The 24,353-nt window shown below is 41.5% G+C and overlaps 1 protein-coding gene across 1 annotated transcript in view; it reads left to right on the top strand.

Moving 5' to 3' along the window:
• Positions 1–18,659: 18,659 nt before the first annotated feature.
• Positions 18,660–24,353, top strand: part of MAP3K4 (mitogen-activated protein kinase kinase kinase 4) — a 65,067-nt gene continuing 59,373 nt past the window's right edge. Inside the window, exon 1 of the mRNA XM_066315854.1 lies at positions 18,660–18,873. Coding sequence (XP_066171951.1) covers positions 18,800–18,873 — 74 coding nt within the window. The 5' untranslated portion in view covers positions 18,660–18,799. The remainder of the gene's footprint in view (positions 18,874–24,353) is intronic.

The raw sequence follows: 24,353 nt of genomic DNA, 5'->3' as shown, positions 1-24,353 counted from the left end.
TTTGATTGCTTTGGTAGCTCTTTTTTTCTTTTGTTGTACAAGATCTGGAAAAGTGTTTATTATGAATTGTGAATATCATCCTGATTAGTATTGCTATGAGTTCTCCTGGCAGTGATTGGGACCCAGGGCTTGATGCCATGCAGCACAGCATGGCAGGAGAAAGGGCCTTGGAGGTAAAATGTAGTGGAAAGCCTATAAAAATCCTGATCAAGTTTAGGGAACGAGAGAGTGGCAAGGCAGAAAGCCTTGGTCACTTACACTCTTTGCAGAGCTCTGTGCATCGTCCTTACATAGCACCTGTCACAATGCCTTACCAGCTGCCTTTCCATCTCTGGTGGAAGCCTGCAGAGGAGCAGGGGGTCTGCTGTATTCTGCAGTGCCCCTGGTCTAGACATCTCTGTGGGATGGCACCCCAAGTCCTGCACCCTGAACCCCAGCACCAGATGACCCACTTTGCATAAAGCAGTGTTTAGTGCACTCCCAGTGAGTAAAGCAACGGTGTCAACACGTGCTAATCTGCTTTCTCGATTTGGGATTAGTGAGGTTTTGCTTTTTCACAGCTTTAGAAATGAAAAATATTGTCTGCTTGATGAGAGTTCTGGTTACTTGAATTACTGGTGAATATGTGGAGCAGCTGGTATTTTAAGTATCTCGTCTCTGTGATTTTGTCCAGATCACTGTAGAACTGAGTTTAACTTAAAAGAACCTCTGTGTTTACAGTAGAAAGTGAATTCTCCTTTTCTAGTCATAAAACTTTATTTTGTACTTGGTCACGCTTTCCTGATCTCTGAAGCTCAAAGGTCTAGGGTATTATCAGAGGTACTTTAGGCTAGGTTGGGAGCTATATCTTAGGGGAAGTAAAATAACTTTGTTTCTCTCTTATTTTTTCCTTTCCCTGGTGTTTGGGATGTGTATTTGTTATCCTATGGATAAGAACAAGCAAATAGATGGGGTTATTTGAAGATGTCAGTGTCCTCTGGATCCTAGAAAAATCGACTGAGGTGCCTACATATTATTACTGTACAATATTACAGCTAATTACATCAAGCTTATTGCAGTGTAGTAAGAACTTAAATAATTTCTGTACTCAGAGAGGATTTTGTTGGCAAATAAAGCCAAGATGACGGTCTGCTGAAGCTTTTCTTATATATCTAATGTATGCAAATTTAAAATTTTCAGGGACATATGAGGGCAAACACAAAAAATCTGCTCTATATACCAAAAATAATCAAAATATAATTTGAATTTTTCAAACTACTTTGATTAATTAGTAAAATATTCCTTTTCCAAATTCATGGAAAATTCAGATAATCTGATATTTAAAGTGCCAAATGGGATGGCTTAACCTTCACAACACACACAGCTTTGGTGCTTTGAGATACTATTGCCAGCATTGGCCCATTTGCTTTCAGCTGTCTGTTTTGAGGGTCATTCTCCTAAAAGAGCACATCATCTGAGCCCTGCAGGCCAGCCTCTGGGCAAAGTTGCCTGGCTGATTTTAAAAGTCCCCATGTGCTGGGCTGAGCCCAAGGTGCCTGCCTTGCACTCAGACAAGTGACTTGAGAGTGACGCTCGGATAGATTGGCAGCAGTCACCTGCAGCAATCACTGCAGTGCAAGGGACACATAGGAAATGGCAACTTTTCAAGCCATTACAGCTGTTTCCAAAAAAAACCCCGATTTATATCACAGTCAGATAAAATGCTTCAGCTGCCCCTGACATCAGATCACACCTCAGATTCTTCACAGAATTAACCCATCCCTTCACATTCTGCCATTAATGGGCTGGTTTGTTTTCTTGTTCATACAATGTAATGGAACAGAAGAGCTGGGCAGGAAAGGCACTGGATGGTGAGGCAGCAGCAAACAGCTGGGAATCTTTTTATCCAGCTCATACAAGTTCATATCATTCCCCTTTGTGGAGCAGATTGATGTGACTAAGGCAGCAGAAGAGAGTGAGTGGGACCTGCGGCGGTAGCAGGTGTGTCTGTGGTACATCCACAGTCAGTCCCCGGCTGTGTGACTACCAGGCTGGTAGGGATGAGGCCATCCATCTCAGATGGCCAGAGATGTGACTGCTTCCCACACGTCTGCTTGCTCTCTTGCAGGCTGGTGTGAGCTCCCACACCTCTCTCTGCTTATCAGCAGTGGATCAGAGAGTGCTGTGCTCACACAAAACCTGCGGGCTCAGGCCACATGGATGCCTTAAGCAGGCAGAGTCAGTGCCAGTGCTGCTTTGTGGCAGACAGCAGGGTGCTGTGTGCCAAGGGTAAAGGGAGGTGAAGACTCCCTGTCCCCAAAGACAACCCCACATCTCCCATCAGCGTGGAGGAATTCCCCACAGCAGTTGTTCCTCTCAGCTGATCATCCATAATAACTCTGGTGAGAAGGGCAGATGCTGTCAGATGAGTTCCATCACAGGTCACCTCTGAGTCACCTCAGTGAGTCACCTCTGTCTGGCCTTGCCACTGCCTGTGGAGCCCTCAGCTGCAGCCCGGCGTGGGAAGGCACAGTCTCCTTTTGTGAATCGCCTTTTCTTCCAGTGTCCTGCTGCTGCTGGTCTCTTGGCTCCTGCCCCGGCATGGCTCACCCAGGCTTGTCTCTCTCTCTCTCTGGGGTGCCCCAGCCGTCTCCCTCTGCCCATAAAAAGTCAGGCAGCAAATCATCCCTTGGAGAGTGATAAGCAAACATACAGCAAGCCTGGCTTTTACTTGGTTTGTGATAGGGTTGGAGGAAAATGACTTGTGCTCACCATATGATGCATTTAGATGTAGACAGAAAAAAGTGCAACTTCTCCTGGCTTGAGTGCAGAACTGCAGCTCCTGGAGTCTGACAGGCTGCTCTGACCAGGAAGTTTGGTGAATGAGCTGAATCAATGAGCCCATCTATCCATTTCACTGATGAGCAAGAAAGGGCCTTACACTGAGCCTGAGCTGCTGCAGCCAGCTCTGCCTCAGGCTGCTCCTCCACCAGGGATAAACAGTAAAGAAAAAAGGGACAAAAAGAAAAAAGGGACAAAAGAAAAAAGGGGAAAAATCGGAGGGGTCCAACACAGACAGTGAAGACAAAAAAATTACAAACAAGTTTGCAAACACCTCACATATATCAAGAATGGCAGAGAAGGCTTCTACACTTTCAGCCAGTTTCTCTGGGTCCTACGTTAGTGCAGATGAAAAAAGAAACAAAAAAAGATGAGTCATACAATTTTGATGACAGACTCCTCCTGCCATTCTAATAGCTATTTAGTTTTACACGGAGAGGAGTCTTTAGGACACAAGAAGGGCATTACAAACAAATGAAATTATTTAACAGAAATAAAATTATCTTGTGCACATGGTGAAATGGAGTAGGAAGTTCAGCCTCTATTAATAATGCAAACTTCCTTTTGTTGTAATTGCCTGTCTATCCAGAAGAAGTCCTTCTAGTTTTATGGCCTTTTAAATCCCCTCCTTTTCAAGGAACTAGCTGGCATTCAGTGTCATAGGAAAGAATCCAAGTTCAGAGGCGTCTTTGTAGAGAATAAACTGTGAACGCAGTTTCTCTCAAAGGAGAAATTGAGTGTTCAGGGCTCTTGGCTAACTGTCATGCTTGTCCCTACAGATGCACAAATGTAACACTAGCAAGGACCTTTTACATATTTTTTTCCATGCTTCACTGTGTTCTTTTCACTGTGATCACTGTGACTTTTTCTGCTGGGTACAGGGTTGGAAGATGGACTGACAAACAGACTGTGTGTTAGTATAATCACATATTTTTAATCCTCTGGATGAACATGTGAGTTTTGCATTTCACTCTAAAGCATTCCATTAGACAACTGAGTAGCATAATAGACGTTACCATTTAAAAAATGGCTTTTGTCTTTATTTAACATGACAGAACTACTGAATTCCCAAATATGGAAACAAAGTACAACCAAGTATTTTGCAATTCTTTATATCTAGTTTGCAGTTTCTACACAGCTAAAACATATATATGTGTGTATGTACACCTATATCTGTACCTATAACTATCTATATCTATATATCTATATCTATATCTATATCTATGTCTATATCTATATCTATATCTATATCTATCTCAGCATCAGGCTGAAGGAATTCAACTGAAAAAAATCTATTTTTAGATAATCTTGAAAGGGTGGGACATCACATGTAGTAACCCAGGTAGCTGGTGTGAATGTTGACTGAAGGGCAGGATTTCAATTCTACAGAGACAGAATCCATAGAAGGACACAAACCCCCTTTTAGTTCTCATAGGGCTCAGGCCTGTTTGCTTTTCAGTGTCTTGTTGATGGCACAGCTTGCTGACTGAGAGAAGAGGAAAAGTAAGAAAGAAGTGCAGCTTCTCAGGTCACAGAAGATCTTTGGAGCAACTGGTACAGAAGGACTTGCTCTGGCAGGTCACATTGCCTAGTCATTGCATAGTTCACTCTGTATAATTTTTCATTTTGCACATAACTGTAGTTTCTAACACTAACAGGATAAATCAATGTGCCTTAACCTCTCACTGATACACTAATAGTGTAATATGGAGTGATTCTAAGATCATTTGTCCCACACAAACCAGAAGAATGGTAGTTGATTCCTGGAGGACACTAGGGAGATAAAAACCAGGGATGTTTCCATGTCCTTCCTGTATATACTTAATGAAAAGTTAAGGTCTATTGTATAATGTGCAAGAATCTGCCATGCAGGAGCTATTAAAACATCACAACACAGCCAGATACTCTTGGCAAATACAGTAATCCAAACTACCTTGGGCATAGTTTTAAATCTGTTGATCTTAAATTCATTACCAGAGTTGCACATGCCAGTGTATTTTACAAACACATCCTATCAAAGTATAGGTAACATATTCATATGGGTATGTACAGATAAGAAATGTACAGATAGCAATAAACAGCAAACAACACAACATATAGGTTTTGCACCATAGGAACAGGATGCAAGTTTTAGAAAGGAAGTACACACAGGAATTCTAGGCAGAATAAGTTACTTAAAATGAAAAGGAGACATGGAGAAATTTCCATCATAGTACCTCTGAGGCAACAGCATGGGCATAGGCTTGTTTACAGGCCAGAGTATTGCAATATTGCTCAGTTTTATCTTGGAGAAAGAGAGTTTCCCACAAGGACTCCCTGTTCTGATCAAAGCACTGTAAATCCTCTTTTTTTTTGTTTGTGGGTTAGAGGGGGTTTTTTTGCACTGATCAATACAATGAGTGACCTGCCTGTGGTCTGTCCTGCTCTCCTGGGCTGGCACTCAGGGAAGAGCCAGTGCCCTGTGGAGGTGCAGCTGGGAGTGGCTGGCACTTGCACAAACCATGCTCAGGTAAGAGAGGCTGTTGCTACTCTGAGGAAGTGTTGGACAGGTTCTGACTCTGGACATTACAGTACGCACATTCGGGATTTGTTCTGGAGGAGTTGTAAGGAGTTTCTATGGTGTAGAGGCTGACAAAACAGAAAAGGAGGGTCACATTTTTAACATAGTAGTCTTAATTTACATCTAAAGTACATAAGGAGGCACATATGGATGGTAAGAAAACTTACCTGTATCACTCTGGATGTCAGCTTTAAAACTCTGTATTCTGGAATGAGGATTTTTTCCAGATAGAAGCCTGACCAGGTTGGTTCATTTGCTTATTATAGCTTTGGGCTACAATAACCCAAAAGGAGCTAGGTGAGACTAGGAATTGGCCAAAATGGTTATTTATTTAACACTTACAGTATAGCAAGTAAACTGAAAAACTTCAGTCAGATTATCCACCATTGTTATATATGGATATAAAAGTAAATGGTGGTTTCTGTCCCAAGGGAAGAACTGTCTAAAATGTAAGACATATGTGACTGGATAAATTCAACAAATAAATCAGACCTGGGCAGAAAAGAGCAGAAAAAGCAGGTAATTGGTTAAGATTTGTCTGGTCTGTTCTCAATCAGGAACACCTTCTACAGTTTCCCAAATATGTGACTTCTGAGATTACAGTTTTTTCCCACTTGAAAAAGAAATAAAGTTGTGCCTGGTGATCCTGCCCTTTTGGAATTGCAATCAGTTTGAATACTGTTGCTTTATGCATCACACTTAAAGGATAAGTGATAGAAGAAGAGGAGGAGTGTCCCAGACTAGCTCTTGTCAGTCTCTGCTGCTGCTGAGAGCAACAGAAGGGAACTTTAGATCCAAGTTGCAATGTTGCATATTGATTTTTGTGGACATGCCCTGTTAACTGGCAAGGTCTGTGTTTCTTTTTTTAGCAGATTAGATGGCTTTTACCAAGCATAAATATAGACTGCGCAAATAGCGAGAAGCTATTTTTGAATATTTTGGTCACTGCTAAATACAGAATTGCTAATCCAGGCATTCAGAAGTCATGATTCAGGCCCCTGAAATGAAAAGGCTGGCCTAAGTCTATGTAAATCCTTTTTTATTTTCACTCTGTTTTGCTTCAGAATATTTCTGGATCATGTCTTCAAGAACTATTCCACAGAACTGAAGACAATAATTTAATCTGAGTTCGTATTGACCTCTAATTCACAAGTTTCCCAGAACTGTGACTTAAAAAAAATTCCCAATGCTGTGAGGCAAGAGAATGTCTTCTTTTATCTGCCTAAGTGTCTCTTATAACAGTAGCTGAAACCTCTTTAATCACAAATGGAAATGTCAATAGTGAGCAGACAGAGCATCAGAGGATCGAGGCACCATTCATCTCCCACCTTCCCTTATCCTCACAAATCTGATGTGAGGGGAGCACAGTGCCTCCCCTGTGCAGGGCTGACAGTCAGCCCACGGCAGAACAGCAACAACCTTCTGAATGAGGCACTTGCTCATAGAGCAGAGGCACATCGTGAATGTCACACAGCACACAAATATCGTGGCAAAAATGTCAAATACTCTGAGCAATTCCTACAACAGGCATTAGCGTGAGCTTGTTTGATGAATGTTTTGTGCATATAATTCTAATTTGTGACACATTTGGGAGGGTTTTGTTTTAGTTTTGCAATTTTAAAAGCGGCTCATAAGCAGAACATGGGTCTAGTTTGTCCAGTGAAACAGAAGTAATATATTGCTTGTTCAGTTGTAACCTTAAGCCCAATATGTTTTAGTACATCCTCAGCTTCTATTCCCCAGCAAATTTTAAACTTGGCCAATGTTGCTACTGCCTAAGAGTTCCTGTAAGAATGGTTTATTGTCTCATCATTTCTCGTCATTCCCTTGGAAATGACACATTTTTAAGCAATCAGTGTCACAAGAGCTGGTGACTCTCTCATGTCTAAGTGCCCTTGCAAATATATTTTTGTGGAAAAAGTACCCTTCATTCACTATTGTATTTTTCCTGGAAACACCTCAAAGCCGAATTCATGCATGAGGAATATACTGGCCTTTTCAACAGTGCAGATTAGCAAATTGCTCTTCTATAAAATACTTCCAGCATCTCTTTCTGCTGCAAACTGGTCTTTGCTGAAATTTAACTAAATTGTCCTAGCACCATAATATCTATTATGGGTTCAGTAGTCTTTCATTGAATACCTTTTCTAATTTCTGCTTGCTCTTTTGAGCCACATCTTTTGCGTTACCAGGGCATCCTTTTCCTTTAATAAATTGACTAAATGCATTTCTGTAAAAATAATGCCAAGTTATTTTTGTCTGCAGTTCTCAATGATGGTTGTGTGTTTCTTTAACCCTCCCTCCTGCTTAAAAGCTTCAGGGTTCGCTTGATACCTTTGAGGAAACAAATAGTCTGACAGGGAAGGGCAAGGGCAGGGCTTGCATCACCCTGACCCGTTCCTGCTTGTTGAGCCAGCTCGACAGCCCAAGTCAGAGGTTACACCTTCCCTAAACAGGTGGAACTTGAATACTCCTCCAAGTGTACCAGACAGCTGGGACATAAGAACTAGAGGCCCTGAACAATTTTCTTCTGGGCTTTCTTCTTGTGGCTGAGGGCTGATGTCCAACCAGAGGCTGAGCCTTGCCTGTCACACTGCGTGTGTGCCCTACCCTTGCAGATACCACCCAGCTTGTGGTGTGGGCGTGACTCACCCCACAGCACCCAGGAAGTCAGGTCAGTACAGGCCACGCACCCTGCCATGACCCGCAGAGCTAGGGATGGGATGGGATGGGATGGGATGGGATGGGATGGGATGGGATGGGATGGGATGGGATGGGATGGGATGGGATGGGGTGGGGTGGGGTGGGGTGGGGTGGGGTGGGGTGGGATGGGGTGGACACTTGTTCAAAGGAGAGATGAGCAGAAGCTCTGCAGCACAATTCCCCTTGGGCTCCTGGCAGGTCAGCACACCACAGACCAGGAGCAAGGCAGCCTGCAGCAAATATAAGCTGACCCAGGACCAGCCTGGCCTTCTGCTGCAACTTCACCCTCCTGCAAAACCATGAGGATTGCTTGCCCAGTCACTGCTGAATTTGCAGCTTTTTATTTTGCCAATGTTCTGTTTAAGCCTTAGCCCAACCAAATGCAGATTAAATGCATACCTACCTACGCTTGCAAAGGTGTTCATGGGTACTAAACATTGCATTTACCTCTATGCCTTTGCATTTTACACAGAAAATAAAAAACAGACCACCCTGGTTTAAAGACCTCGAATTAGACTGAAACTGATAGTATTAATTATTTTATATGGAAGGAGGCTATGGGGTTGGAAAAATCTCTAATCTAGCACTTCAAGGAAATATGAACCTTGAACATCAAGGGTTGCTGGTGGCACTTAAAAGTACATGCATGCTTTTGTTTATAGCCAAAGAATCTGGGTGCTCTGATAATACATTTGGCTGATGGGAAGTGTGCAGCTGGACAAGCATTCAACAGGTCAAACATGCAGCCTGTTCCTCAGAGAGTCCCTTGCCCTTGGCAAAGGAAAAAAAAATGCATCTTTCTGGCAATGAAACTGTGACTTTGTTTATTGACAAGAATAAACTTTTTTCCTTCTTGTAAGCACGATAAATGTCACTTTCACAGTAACCTAATGATGGGTGTCTATAATGGATGGCAGTAGCAACCCTATTATTGATGTAGTTATACTGGTAAAAAATGCACACATTATTATAGTTTTATGTTGTTGCAATAGGAAGAGATTCAATTATGCTCATAAGCAATGCTGGAGTTGTATTCATAGCTCTGCCAGTTTACCCTACTATAAATACATCAAGAAAATCTTTTTCAGCTTGTCAGATTGCACAGAAATAAAGATCACTCTCAAGGAGAATGCTTTGCAACAAAGTGCCATGCAATCCAAGCATGTGGAAGCTGAAAAAAATCCAGCAATATGCAGAGGGGAGAAACATGGTTCATAAAGGCATCATAATAAATTACATAATCTAATCATTCATCAGTTGCTTTTAAGGTAGACTTCTTACTCTGGGAAAAAATCAGTTAAATTCAGTGCAATTTAACAATTCATTCATTGTTAAATGAATACTCAATCCAGGTTAATGTAAGGTTCAAATTACACCACAACGGCAGTACCTACAACATCCTCCTGTTTCTGCTGCTCCATCCTTTTTATATCTTCTGGTTATAACTATGATTACCAATAGAACCTACCACTAAATGTCACACTTAGATGTGCCTGTTACGGCACATAAATAATTGTATTTATTATATATTTCTTAAACATGCCCCCATATTCTACAACAGAAATACTACATTTATAAATTAAAATAAAATGAAATAAAAAATAAAAGAACAATCTAAAAGGATGAAATATGTTACAAAGATGCTGTTAGAAAACCTAGGAGACTTGCTTTGTAAACATCTTGTAGGTAACAGGGATGATTCTTTATGTCTCTGAATACACAAACTGTACATTTAAATAGTAACTTTCAGATTATTTTTATATGCCCACAGGCACACTTCCAGAATCATCTTCTAGGACTCAGACAGCCAATATGAGCACAGACCTTTTATACTGGCCTTTCATATTTATGCATAAATACAGGGCTCCATGAATGTCAAGCTGGCAATCAGATTCACTTCTGGTTTGTGCTGAAAATTGCAAACTGTATAATGTGAGGAAAACTTGTCAGTTCACTTTTAGTTACCAAAATGCTGGTGATCAAGTAGGAAAGACATTCAGTGGTATATTTAATAGGCTGTTTGCTTGCTACTTCTTTCTCAGGCAAAAATATTTTAAATTCAAGTAAAGATCATTTGGCAGTTCACAGGAAACAAGACTCTGTGATGATGTGACACGTACAGCTTGAGACTTTCTAGGACATTCATACTCACTGCATTACATCAGAGTAATTCTGATAGCTCTGCCCTTATCCTTTTTAGACAAGTGATGAGGCAGGCAAAACATCACTTTCTGAAATCCTTCTGAGCTAGTTACTTCAGGGAGAGAGATCCATTCACTGTTAAATCCTCTTACTCAACACCATGGCTGGCAGGCTGTTGTGGATAATACAAGGAGATCTGGAATAGCTGCAATAAACATAGCATGAAATGTAACTGAAAAATAATGGTGGTATAAATAGGTCTGATGTACTTGCCACAGGTTACAGGTTATTTTCAAATACAGGTAGTGTGATCATTAAAATACATCAGAAAGCTCAGCTGAGGTACAGTGCCATGAACAGGGAATAGCACAGAGCCATTCATCTTTTTGTTGGGTAAACCTCACTGAGAAAAAACAACCGCTGAACTCAGAGGAGTCTAAGCTTTTCAGAATACAGCTTTGTGCAAATGATTATGGGTGTCACATTCACTTTTTGCAGAGCAGCAAAGCTGGCCACATCCAAATAATGGCAGGCTTGGTTTATTTGACATGTAAAATGCCAGGATATATAACCTACACCTTTTGAATATCAGGATTCCGCATCACTTAAAATACTAAAGCATGGTTAATGTTAATAGTTTTTTAGAAGTTTCTTAAAACGAGTCATGTCATTCAAGTATAAAAAAAAATTAAAAAGGCAGTATTGTTGGTCTTGATGTAAAACCTCATTAGTAGGAAAAGGCACAACTTTGGAAAAGAAGATGCTCATAAATCTCTGGTTATACCCACATATTTGGTATTGTGCACCTTCTTCTCACAGAAGGTTATAATTTAGTAGGCAGAAATGTCTACTTTGTGAATGATATATTTCAGAAAAGCTTAATTCTTGCCAGCAATCGTTCTTTATTAAAAATCTGCTCATTTTAAATTGCCACAATTTGCAACAAATTATAAATAGAACCAAAAGTTTTTTGTGCTATCTGCTTTTAAATAGTTGTGTTTCCTCAGAAACTTTCTGTTTAAGAGATTGCTTGTAATTCAAAAGTATTTATGAGATCAGCCACAGGATGGCTGAGGTGGACATGTTCCCCTGGAGATCACCTCATCTCAACCCTCTTCTCAAAGCAGGGTGAGCAGGAGCAGGCTCCTCAGGGCCACAACCACTCAGGTTTTGAATATCTCTAAGGATGGTGATTCCACAACCTCTCTGAGCAACCTGTGCCATCGTTTGATCACTCTCATGATAAGGAAAGTTTTTCTCAAGTTTAAACAGGATTTTTCATGGTTTATCCACTGCTTCTTGTCCTTTCACAGGACATCCCTGGGAAGAGCCTGGCTCCATCTTCTTTACTCTGCCCCATCAAGTGTTTATACACATTGGTAAGATCCTTCCTGAGCCTTCTCTTCTCTCGGCTGAACATTTCCAGCTCCTCTCCTCAGATCTCAGATGTTCCACACCCTTCACTACCTCTGTGGTCCTTTGCTGGACTCATTCCTGCATGTCCCTATCTCTTTTGTGATGGGGACCCCAGAATGAAGCTGTCATTTGAGGATGTTTCAGAACTATACAAATACAAATTTTAATGCAAAAGTTTGAACTGAAATGTTATTCTTGAAATTTGAAATCCAAGTAAGAATAGCAATGCTATTCTTCTATTAACCATAACTGTACATATAGAAATTTAGTATGTATAAAGTCATCTTCCACAGCTTGTAGAATACATAACTCATCATTCTGTGAGTGGTCATCTGTGCATAATGAAGACCATGACTGCCTCAGACAGATGGGCTATAGCCCATATGTCCATCTAGAGGGTTAGTTGGAAGATTAATACTTCCATGAACTCATCTCAGGCAGGTTACAGCCATCCAAATGCGATAACATTTTGCAAGTGATCCACAGTGAATGCCTCCAACAGGTGAACGAGCATGCTCTAGTCAGGAGCCCATCTGCAATAGTACTGAACAAATAATGGGTGCTTGCCCTGTTGAAAACTGGGTGCTGAATCTCCAGATCAGCATTTTTCTCGTAGCTCAGTGTGCCACAACATCCATGTATTGTTGGAAAGCTGGAGTCTTTTAACCAAGGTTATTCTGTTTTATGTTAGTGCCTAACCGCATATGCCAAGTAGTAGGGCTAATTGACTGGTAAATCTGCTGAGATTAGGGGTGAAAGAAATTTCTCTCCTGGACTTCACACTATCCACATATAAACAGCAGAAGTAGGGCTCCAATATGCCATAGCATTCAGCCTGCAAGAGAGGAGGAACCAAGCAATTATAGATCCTCAGCTTAAAAAAGGTCATCCTGTTCTCAGCCAACACATTACCTCGTCCTACTCTCTGTGGACAGGAACAAAAACTTACAGAATTTTGACCCCTTTGTATTTCTGATTATCACCACAGCTGAAGAACAAACACAGTGGGATTGTTAGGCCTTGAACTGAAATTTAGAGTTAAAATAGCTACTCCTAAAATTTATCAATGCCCCTTGTATCCTGACAGTCATAGTGAAATCCACCCAAAAATTATAGAAACCATCTTTTAAATGTACAGCTCAGCAGAAAATGTCTCATGGATCTCAGCTCCCTAACACAAAGGTCATAATCTCGATTCCTTAACTGGCTGTAGCTGGAAAGACTGCTGTGCCAGGACAGCAAGTTAACTCACATCATTCCACAGTTATTTCAAGTGCTGTGTGCTATGTCTCCTAGCATGAATGTGCCTTAAAATAAGCATCAGTTCCTGTGAAGAAGAGGAAATGCAAATCAATTACAGAAATAATGATAGGGGACAATAAGATTCAAATGAGAATAAAAAATCTCTGAACACATTAAAATAATGTCAAATGGCATGTTATTACCTCTCTATAGTGTTTTATACTGCAGGAATTGTGTAAGTATTTACAAGGATGAAAATAGTTAACAATGAGGGAACAGCTTTTTTGAAGTAATGAAATGCACAGAAATGAAAAAATACAACCTGAGGCATTGCAGAAAGGGACACAACTGGGAATCGTCGAATAAGACACTATTTTACTGTGCTCTAGTTAGGGAGGATTTGCAACAAATGGGGAATATCTTAATTCCTATTGATGTTCACCAGAACTGAGCCATCAACAGGATTACGCCACAAAACTCACCTTGTGAAGTTGTGGGGACAACATTATTCCAGATGATTCAGAGCAAAAGGAGGAAATGAATCCTATAAACATTTGCATGTATGACTAACCGTTCTCCCAGGGTTGCCCCAATGATTTCAGTATGCCTATTATATAAGTGAACTGATGTGTATATAAGTGTTTGCAGGGATTAACATTTAGTGAAGATTAAAATTTTCTCATGGCTGCTTATAACTCCATGCAGCTGATAAAACTGCCAGGAACTGCTGGGGTAAAGGAAAACGCCAGCTAATGCTGCTTTTCTGTGATTACTCTCACTTGTAAAGAGAGCTGTTGGAAGGAGGAGACATGGACAGCTCCTGTCCTCCTAGACAGGGAAGTTTGATACAAATCTCACAGCTGTTTTCTGCTAGGATAACACAGCTGCTGTAAGGCAGACATAAAAGGAATCTCAGCTGCACAACCAAATATTTTAAAAGAGAAAGTCTGGAACTTTTTTTGATGCTTTCTGGGATGATGGAAATAAGAAGCATCACTTTATAAATTTTGGTAATAAGCAACTATTTAAACTTGCAAGATGCTTGAAAACACGTTGAAAGAGTTGGGTGCAACAATACATTGAATTGCACTGTCAGGCACACACAGAAGACAGATGGATATGCTCTGGGCCTACAAATACGGTTTCAAAGAATTGGCCCCCATTCTTCAGTGGAGCTTCTTTGAACAAGAAATTAATGTACTGAACACAAATGCAGGCAAGCATTTGGTCTTGCTTATAAATGCCCCATGGCTGCTCACTGAGTACATCTATTATACAGCCAGGGAAAGAATTAAAATGCGTTTTAGCAGGAGCCAAGCTAACTTTAAGCAAGCTTAGTTTGTTGTTGGTAGTCAAGTTCAAGTAGCACTGAATTCAGTGCAGCTGATTTTCACAGGTCCAAAATCAGTTCTTGAGAAGATATAAACTGCTGTAGCCAGACTGTTATACACATGTCACCATTTTCAGTTTTGGATGATTTCTGTGTCCAGTGCCTTAGTGTCTTTAAAGAGCAGCCAGTGTGTTTAGCTAAGCCTAGCTTTACAGACACTGAGCCCAAAGACCAGCTTTACACAGTAAAAGTATACAGCTTTAAGCACAACTGGATTTTGTATTTCTGTCATATAGGTCATGCCATTTTAATAATGCAGAGGCAGTGCTATAGAGTTGCTTTTTAGGACAGGAAGTACCTAAAAAATAATGCCCAGCTGAAGTGATAAAACAATCACTGGAATGTCTCTGACCTCACGCTGCTCTTACTAACAAATTCTCCTTTAATAGTGATGCATTGATGGTATTGAGCCCTGTGCAATCCGACATGCAGCCTGTGAGATGACAGACAGAAATATTCCACCTCCGTCAAGCGGCGTGGCTCTTATTACAGCCCGGGTGTTAAACCATGCTGCTGAACAAGCTTTGGCAGCTATCATGCCAGCTTCCCAAGTGAATGAATCACAGCAGTAACGGGTGATTGAACAGGGGTATATACAGTGGAACTCCTTAATTTCTTTCAGCTTTGCACTTCAAATCAATTGCAGCAAGGCTCAGATTAGATAACACTGAAAACTGGGTTCTGTTTCTTTCAATGCCAACCCCAACCTGATCTTCTGTGAGAGCAACAAAACTGTAGATGGAGGAATCTGCATATGTCCAGGTAGAAACACATCCTGGTATTTAATTTTGACTCTGGAGATGCTACTTGCAATGTCTACATAAGAAATGGTGGCAGGTTGTGTTGTAGATATTAAATGCAGGTATTGTTCATGTTTTACTCTTCATTGCATTACTGAAGAGCATTTCTAATCTATGACCGAGAAAAAAAAAGAATATTCTGTTTTCAGCACATTTTACTAAATCTAGACTAACTATACCTAGCAGCCTGTTTTCTAATGTCTGGTTAGCTTTGCTTTTACTTTTAAATAGCTTTTATTAGAATTAAAATAAATAACTTATTTGAAGGAAAAACTAACTGTACAAAGCTGGTTTTGTCAGGAATTTGATTTCTTTTTTTGCATGCACTTCACACAGTGAAGAACACCCTGATTACTAGATTTCATTTACTGACTTTAAAACCCCCAAAACCAAGTCGTGCCTTATTCTGCGCAACATTCATAATGTGAAAAAAAGTTTGGAAGTTTGACCTTGTGACGGGTACCAGGAGAAAATTTTTCAAATATTTTCTTACAGTGTATTTATTTACCTACATAAACCAAATCTTTCTTTGTCTTCATTAGGATTTTTTGTATATAGGAAATAGCTGGAGAAATGGCAAATGGCAAAAGCACAGCTGCATGTACAATCATGTCTGATACCTGTGATGAATTGAGAGGGAAGGACTAACAGAATATATGCCCGAGGAACAGATAGAAATTTCAAGGGTAGTTGTAGTAGAAATTTAAAAATTATATTTGAAAGACCTATTTTTTGTTATTAGGATGCTATTGCCGTGTAAAATTTCTATTACAAGTTCTAGGACTGCTACCATAATAAAAGGGATGTTGCTAGAATAAAAAACAATTCCTAAGCAATTGCAGCATCTGCTAAATCATAAAGTCAGGTGTTTTCTGAAAAAAGAAGAAAATTAATTATAAAACTTCTGAAAACAGAAGTTAAATTGAAATAAGTTTGTCTATTTTGATGGTTAATAGTTTCCTGGTTTGTTTTTTAACCTGGAATTTTGGAGTCATGACTTTGCCACATCAGACAATAAAATCCATCCCTAAAATTTCCTTAGAGACAGATGCTACTTATTGTGATGTGCATTTTAATCCTGTGCCTTCTTCTGTTTCAGTAGTAGAACCAGAGTGAACAATTTCATTTGCCAATTTACATGCACGTATGAAATACTGATATGTTTAGGCTAAGAAAGTGCAGTCAGGGAGTCTTTGAAATACGATGATATTCCTTAAAAGAAGCCAAAAATAATTAAATTTTTTTGGTTGCATATCAGTTTTTTAAGACCTCTGTATTGCCTTGAATTTTTTTCTTTGTTAGGTATTATCCCTATATAGGCTCTGAGACTCTTATGTCATCTGATGTTTCCTGTACTATCACCTCCAAATATTCTTACATCTCTTAATTTCTTCCCAAGTTCTCTGTAAGGCCATTGACAAACTTCTCCTCTAAGAATTTTCTCCTTGATGCCATGGGCTATGTTGCTCACTATGGTCAATTGCAGATAATGAAGCATCTCTATCAAATGTACAGCCTTGCTTTGCTTGGGCAGTATCTGTAGTTGCAGGATATTTTCTGTGATATACCACAGGAATGTGATGCAATACAATATGCTGGGTTGCCCTAAAGGAAAAGGAGAAAAAGCATACAGGGAAGAGTTTTCTGGACCACCTTGTTTCAGAGGCTGCAGTGAACCCTAGTTTACTTCAGTAAACTATCTCAATATTGACAGAAAGTAGTGGCAGTGGTCAGTCCCCATTTGTCCCTTTGCCAAAGTCCCTTGGGATGTCTCCAGTTCCACACCGTCACATCTATGGCAAAATGCAGTATCAGATTTTTTTCTTTTTGGTTAATGAAAACTCTGTGCCTTTGATGCAGACCACTGCATTGATTGTTTCGATAGAAGAAGCAAAGAAGCTGAAATATTTTGCCATGATTGCTAAATACGTCTCTGCCCTGCAAACAGCTGCAGAGATGGTGTGAGAAAATGATCCTTAACTGAAAAGAATATTCAGATTTCATCTGTAACATTGAATATTTGTTATTTGTGATCATACTAAAAACACATGGATACTGTGAAGTAAGCAGCTTTACTTCAGATAATGTATGTTTTTATGAAGATGACAACTAATTTATTAGGTTAGCACTTTAGAATTTTTGACCTTCAGCTATGGTTTCTAAGTTTTATTCACCATGACAGATTAGTGGGAATGTATTGTGTATATCTGCCATTGGAACTGCTTTACAGTGTTGGGCTCAAGTACTCCAGCAATAGTTTTTAACATGCTAAATACTGCATTTTTCCATTACTTGAGGTATCTTAACTAATAATTCTTGGCATATATGCTAAACATCTTGATATTTCAAATGTCATGATCATCAGGGTCATGGTGATTCAGGTATCTTTCTTGAACGATGGACAACAGTCTAAGTGGCTTCCTGCATAATGTTATTTATCTGGTCCTGCATTTTAAAGCATGCATTAATTAAAATGATAAATAGTAGATGGTATTAACATGATACAATAGAAGTATATCCTGCATTGCAGCTTTAAAAAGTTTCTTTTATTTCAAAGGGACTGTTGAATTTGTTTCCTAAACTTCAACAGAGAGATGGACAACTTTATTTCGTGAACAGTGACTTTACACCTGAATTTTGGTATCAGACTAGAAAGGCGCAAATTTCTTGTACAGTTGATGAAGAAACTGGTGAACGAATGCGGAATCTAGAACTGATTCTAGCCCAAGCTCAAATCTCACCCATCAGAAAGAACGCATGTGCTTTGAATACACCTTACTGATGCCAGGGTTTGTTGCTGTGCTTCCAGTCCCGTAACACAGAAGGTGAGGATCCCTCTCACCCACCCCAACAATTAAACGAAACCACATTTTCAGATCACGTTTTCCTCCCTGTATTTCCAACTGGATAATGTGGCTGCAGCTCTCTGTCCAAGGCTGATAGGCAGTGGTGCTGGAGGGTGTAAAAAGTCCAGCTTCATAAATTCAAACAAGTTACTCTGTCAGCAGCAGAGTATAAAAGATAGAAGATTATTGTTCCATGCACGCCCCCAAAGGGGACCTCAAGGCTCCTTCACGCCTTCCACCCCCTCGGATCCGGCCGTGGTCGCTCCAGCCTCCGCAGGCGCTGCACTGAAGGCCAGCACGGCTGCAAGGGGCCGGCACTCGCTGAGGGAAACCATCTTCCCCTCAGCAGTAACATTTTTCCTCTCTCTCTGTCTGCCGGCGGTGCGGGAGCGGGGAGCGGCAGCGGCACCCGCGGCGAGCGGCCGCAGGCAGCGCCTGACAGCTCCGCCACGGGGGCGGCGAGGGGCGGCAGCGCCCGCCGCGCCCCCATCACCGCCCCGCCTCGTGATAAGCGCGGCCCCTCGCAGGGAGGCGCGGAGATGTGATTTCCACGGTGCCGGAGGGAAGCGCCGCTGCCCCGCAGCCTGTCCCGATCCCCCGGCCGAGACGGGGAAACCCGCACCGGGAGCCGCCCCCCGCCCGGCCACGCCGGAGCGAGCGCCTCTGGCGCGGCCGGTCCCTCCTGGCGCGCCGTAGCGATGCTGCCGGCGCCGCTGCCCTCGGAGGCTGTTCCCAAGATGGCGGCCGCGCGGGCGGCTCTGCGCGGCCGCGCTCCTGCAGCCGGGTAGGGACCCGCTCCCCTCCTCCTGCTGCTCCTGCTCCTCGCTGCGCCCCCGCGCCGCGCACTGGGGCCCGCCGCCATGCCGGCCCCGGTGCATGCATGAGAGACGCCGCCGCGCTGGTCTGTGCCGCTGCCGCCGCCATGGAGGAGCCGCCGCCGTCGCCTCCGGGGAGGTCAGTAGCCAGCGCTGCCTCACAGGGAGCTCCGTGCAGGGGGCGGTGCCGGGCGGGGGCTGCGAGCGCCGGGGCCGGGGATGCACGCTCTGCCTCCCGCCCGCCCCGCGCTGCAGAACCTGCGGCGGCTGCTGCCGCTTCAGCGCTTCTGCAGAGCGCCCACGGAGCGAGAAGGTGCTTCGATAAGAAATCTCTAGTGGCTGCGGTGGGTAAGGCAGTGTTTTGTGGGCACTTCGCAATTAAAAGGAAATCGTTTTCTTGGCCCCCAGCCTCGCAGCAGCGCGGGCGGGTGTGTCGGGCGCTGCCGCCCGGCTCTCGGGGTCGGGCCGGAGGCGCGGAGCTGCCGAGCGGAGCGGGAGCAGCAGCTGGAGCCCGCGGGAGGCTGACGGAGCGTGACCTGTGCTCCTTGACTTGTGAACTGCAGCGATAAAAGCGCTGCCCTCTTGGAAGGGTGTCTCGTGTTTATGGCAGCCGCGATTCAAATCGGGTTCTCTTCGGCATGCCGGTAAAACAGCAGGGTCATGGAGTATCGCTGCTGGCTACGTTGCGATCGATAGTTGTAAGAAGATAGAGTTAAAAAAAGAAAAGAAAAGAGAAGAAAAGAAAAAGCGTTCACAAAGAAGTGCTGTGATGCCTCAAAGCTTTCTGGAACCGCTGTCACCTCCTGAATGTGCTGACCTGCTGAATGTGCTGACCTGCAGATTGGCTTTTTGCAAGTCTCCATCTGTGCCCTGCTGAGAGATGGGGGTGCAAATTACTTTATGGTTTAGTGTTTCCAGCTGGCTGCAGAAGTATTGCATAAGTCCGGAGTTATTAATTCCGTAGCAATTATTTCTCATTTTTAAATAACATCCTGTTGATGCGCTTCACTGCTCACTAGGAGGCATTCAGGAAACGTTTTTAAAACGCTTGTGTGATCAGTTAGTACTGTAAGGCAGTAGTCAGGTGCACCGTGTTCCAGGTGTGCTGTGCAAAGAATCTGCTGTTGCGTTGCTGAGAGCGTTCTTGAAGCTTGTGAGCTGCTGTTTTGTACTGATGGACTGAAAGGGAAGTGGTGATGTGCTCCTGTGTGGGTCAGGGCTGTAGGGTTGAACAGCGCCTTTGGGTTTTTGTTCACGTGCTTTAACGGTTTGTTTTTCTGTCATGGGAATGTCAAAATCAGAGGATCTATAAAATTAGTAAGATTTAGCAGAAATACTATGAAATACAAATGCTGTAGGGCAGCTGAATTAGTAAGCTTTTAAGTTGCTTTTCAAAGGACTCGTCGAAGACTACTACTGCAGGTTAATCAGAAAATGATTTAAAATAAAATTTGTAAAACCCTAGCATGACCCTAGACCTGGGCTGTCTGCATGTAGAAGTGTAATCTTGAAAGCCTGAATGACACCCAGGCATTTCCTGTGCAGGGCCATTTCTGACCTCTGCTGGATTCTGCTTATTACAGGACAGTTTATATGAGTTGGATGTGGGTGTGGATAATGTGGTGACAACTTTACCCAGCAAATGAAAATTGAATTAGCTGTTCTGGAGCGAGCTAGTGGGTGGGAAGGGGACGTCTCAAAACAATTAGCTAGCCTTAATTTGTGTAGGGTAATGCATGTGCTCCATCCTCTGTGATTCATTTCTGTGTGTACTTTGTGCCTCAACTTCACACCTGCCTCTCTGGCTTTATGCAGCACTTGCTTTTTCTTAAATGTAGTACAGGTGAAGTACCTGAAGCTTTTTCAAACATGATTAATTTTGATTTAAATTTTGGAGTCATCATTAGGCATTATTCTTGGGATTGTGAGGTCAGAGTCTCGTTGAAATCAGTTTATTTTGCACAGGCTTGGGCATTTGAAATCCTTTTGATGGCAGATCACTTTTAATCCTGTTTGTGGAATATGAACGTGTTCTTATGATAAAGGGTTCTGGCTAGTGCTAAAGTGCATTGCTATAATGCATTCTCTTTAAGTTTACATTAGTTCTGGTGGAGAAATATTCAGTCATTCTGAATTAGCAATACACCTACACTTGTTTAATAAACAAAGCTTATTGAGTTGTTGTTTTGAGACTGCCTCACGTGAGAAGTCTGCCTGCTTTGGTGTGAGGATTCTGTCTCTTGTTAGGATATAAATGCAGTGGTACATTTTGTCAGCTGAAGGCAAACATAAAATATATGTATGGCTTTTTTTGGATTTCACAGTCTTTAGTCAAAAGCATTTGATTGTGAATCCGTCTCCAAAAGCACACTTTTTTCCCAGTTCTTCCTTTCTTTCGTTCTTGAAACACACTTTGGTGGAGGGAGAGACGGGAGGCAGCTCTAAACTGAAAAATTCTCAGGGAACCTAGGAGCAGATGTTGATTCTGAGATGGAAGTGCACTTTGACCCTGGATAGCATGCTGTGGTTACGGATAAGTGAAAAGATACTACTGAAAAGTTTTGTAAAGAATTCACATTTAAGTATCAATCCTTAGAACAAGTAGAAAATTTTGAAGATAAGATGCTTCCGCTTAGGTAATTTAGAATGCTAATTTAAACAGATGCGTTTGGCGTTTTTTGATTATTGCCCATAGGCTTTAAATTTCCCAAGCCCAATTTTAGGCTTTCCCGAGAATTTTCTGCCGCAAAATCCACTCTAGAGAAAAACGAGGCCTTAAGCATGTCCTTTGTTGGGGCATTGTCCTTTGTTTGGGGGCACTGCAAAGGCATGAAGAGCCATAGGGCTACCCTGACTTGGGCCTTGATTGCTTGTAGCCCTATTTTCTCCTGGCATACATCCAGTGCAAGAGGTGAAGGAAGGACCAAGGCTGTGAATAAAATGGGACAGAATTGTGAATTATGTGGAGGCTTCCTCCTTGATGGGGAGCTTTTCAGTAGTCTGTCTAACAGATTGGTTGTCTCTAGGATGACAATGAATTGGGCTGTCAGTCTGCAGCATCTGTGGTTTGGGGGAAGCCCGAGGTTATGTCATGAATTGTGCTCAACATATTTTCCTGCTTGCCACACTGTCTGTATGGCTGATAGTATATGAGCAGTGAAAGAGTTTATTGTATTAAGATCATAGCTTCAGTGGGAAAAATTATTTAAGTATATAGAGCTTTGCTATAGTTTTTTTTTTTTTTTTCCCTCCCATGCATTTAAATGAGGTAAGATGTAATCTCTATTCTACATGTATTGCATTTTCTTGTTTACATGTGCGAGATTGGGATGAATGACTGATTGTTCCACCCACGCACAAACACACATGAAGTGCTAGTTAAGATGTCTTTGGCATTTGTAGCAGTAAGGATTAGTCTGTGTTGTGTGGCTGCTTGGGTTGTTTTTATGTCTGTTAATTAGTGCTGTCTGTGTCAAGGTTGGTTTTACTATTATGTAAGCTAGTGATATTGACCTTTGTGGAATGCAAACTGTGCTGTGATGAAAACAAATCTACTGAATTTAAAGGAAAGCATAAGGGATATGCAATTATTCTTACTTCAGGGAGCTAATTGGGATTTTTAGAGGCTTATAAAGATTTGGCTTCCATGACAACATCATTTCTTAAATTATATACAAACCATTGTTTTAAACTGCATCTGAAATACATTTAGAAGACAATTTTTCATAGAAACTGCTAGTCAATAGTGTGCTGACCTCTGTCAGCACAAGAATCTCAGCTCATTTTGTCAGTTGTGTGGTTGGATTTCCTGTTATCTACAGCATTTATGTTTGCAGAACTGTTACTTTCCTTCTGTTTTATTCTTCTCTCAGATTTTAACTGCTCTGATGCTATGCTTAGTCTGTAATTTATTAACTAAATCATTTTTGGATTTTAAAAAATAAGCTAGAAGCTTATTTATTTAAAGAGTTGATAGGAGTCCCGTTCTCACTTTCGGTTTACTGCAAACGTAAAGCCAAATGAGAGTGCTTGTCTTTAACATCTGAATTTGAGTGTTACTAAATTGTCAAATGTTCACGTGTGTCCAGTCTAAGAACCCTGTGTGTAAAGTCGCATTAATTTGTCATGAAACCCAATCAGGTTTGTTCTGGAGCCAGACAAGATAGGATGTAACTATTGTGCTGATAAATGTCTCCTGCAGTCTTAGGGTAGAAGCAGGAAATTAGTTCTGTTCCTTCTGTGTCCTACTGACACTCAGTGGTACTAAGTGTCATATGTTGCTCTCTAATGTGGTGTAAATGTACGGTTTATTCTGCCCTCGGCTTGCTTGTGCTGCTGGTTTACTTGCTGTTGCTTTTCCTGAGAACAGTATTTGTAAAGGTGCTTACCCTTTTGGCTGTAGAACATCCATTCAGTGAGTGATAACAAGGCCACAGTTACTCATGCCTCTCTTACTTCTTGGCTGCACCGTAGAACTCTCTGTGGGCGTGACCACTGAGCTTTTGGGATGCTCCAAATAGTGCAGAGTACTGAATCCCATTGCATTGCATGGATTTTCCAAAAGTTACAGACAAGAAGCCCAGCATGCCGTACTCAGACACCAGCTTCCATTGAAAACCTATTTCACTTTCAATGCTTCACCTTTTTGTAGACTTTGACTTTATCTAAATGATGAACTGAAACTTTGGGATCATAATCAGTTGTTAGCTTTTCCTTATCTAAGAATGGAACTTTCTGCCAGAAGAATAGTGTGTGTGGGAGAGTGGGGGAAGAATGGCTGTTACAGTTCTTTTTATCTTTTATCACAGGTCTGTGCATTTCCCAGTATATCACTTTTATAGATGATACATTTATAGTTGAACCCAGCAGCCTAACACTCTTTTCCCAGTAGTATGTAACTTTTCTTGGTGTAGCTTAAATTTTCCAGAAAATCCATGCAGATATGTTAGTACAGATTTTTCATAAATAGTTCTTAATTAAGTATACTTTACTGTATTGTTGTGTGGCTTGAGACCTTGGGATAGGATCTGTGCAGGTGCCAAGAACTTAATTGCAGCACTTACCCTTTGGATTGAAACTGTGCTATGTATGCTCAAACATCATCAGTGAGGAAAACATATTTCAGAGATTCTTACTTAAAAAACCAAAAAACCAGTTCAAATTCCCAAATATGAGCTGTGATATAGTTGAGGTTGAAGAAGTAGCACTAATGGAGAAGCATGGGGTCTGGAATCAATGAATGTTTTAATATCAGTTGTTAAGTGAAGAGAGCTGGATACTGACTGGGCTGGGTGAAGCTCTCTTAGCTCCTGTTTCTGCAGTTCTAACCTTTGATCCATTTGCAGCCTCACTTGGCAGGCTTAAACATGGATGTGGAAACCTAACAAACCCATCAACATTTTCACACTTTATTGCACATTGTGGAGCAAGGGTAGAATTAAACAGGCTTTTTTGTTGTTGTTGTTTTTGAAATAAAATATGGCATAGTTTTAATCAAATAATCTATTGGGGCAGCTCAGAGATGAATCTACTGTAAGTGCTGTTACATCATGGTTCAAATATGTATAGAACCTTATAATAATCCAAGATGGAAAAATTAGTTAAGCTTTCTCTGTTTTC

This window comes from Sylvia atricapilla, chromosome 3, assembly GCF_009819655.1.
Source record: "Sylvia atricapilla isolate bSylAtr1 chromosome 3, bSylAtr1.pri, whole genome shotgun sequence".
NCBI lineage: Eukaryota > Metazoa > Chordata > Aves > Passeriformes > Sylviidae > Sylvia > Sylvia atricapilla.
Note: the sequence above shows the minus strand (reverse complement) of the source record. Positions and strands in the feature narration are given on the sequence as shown.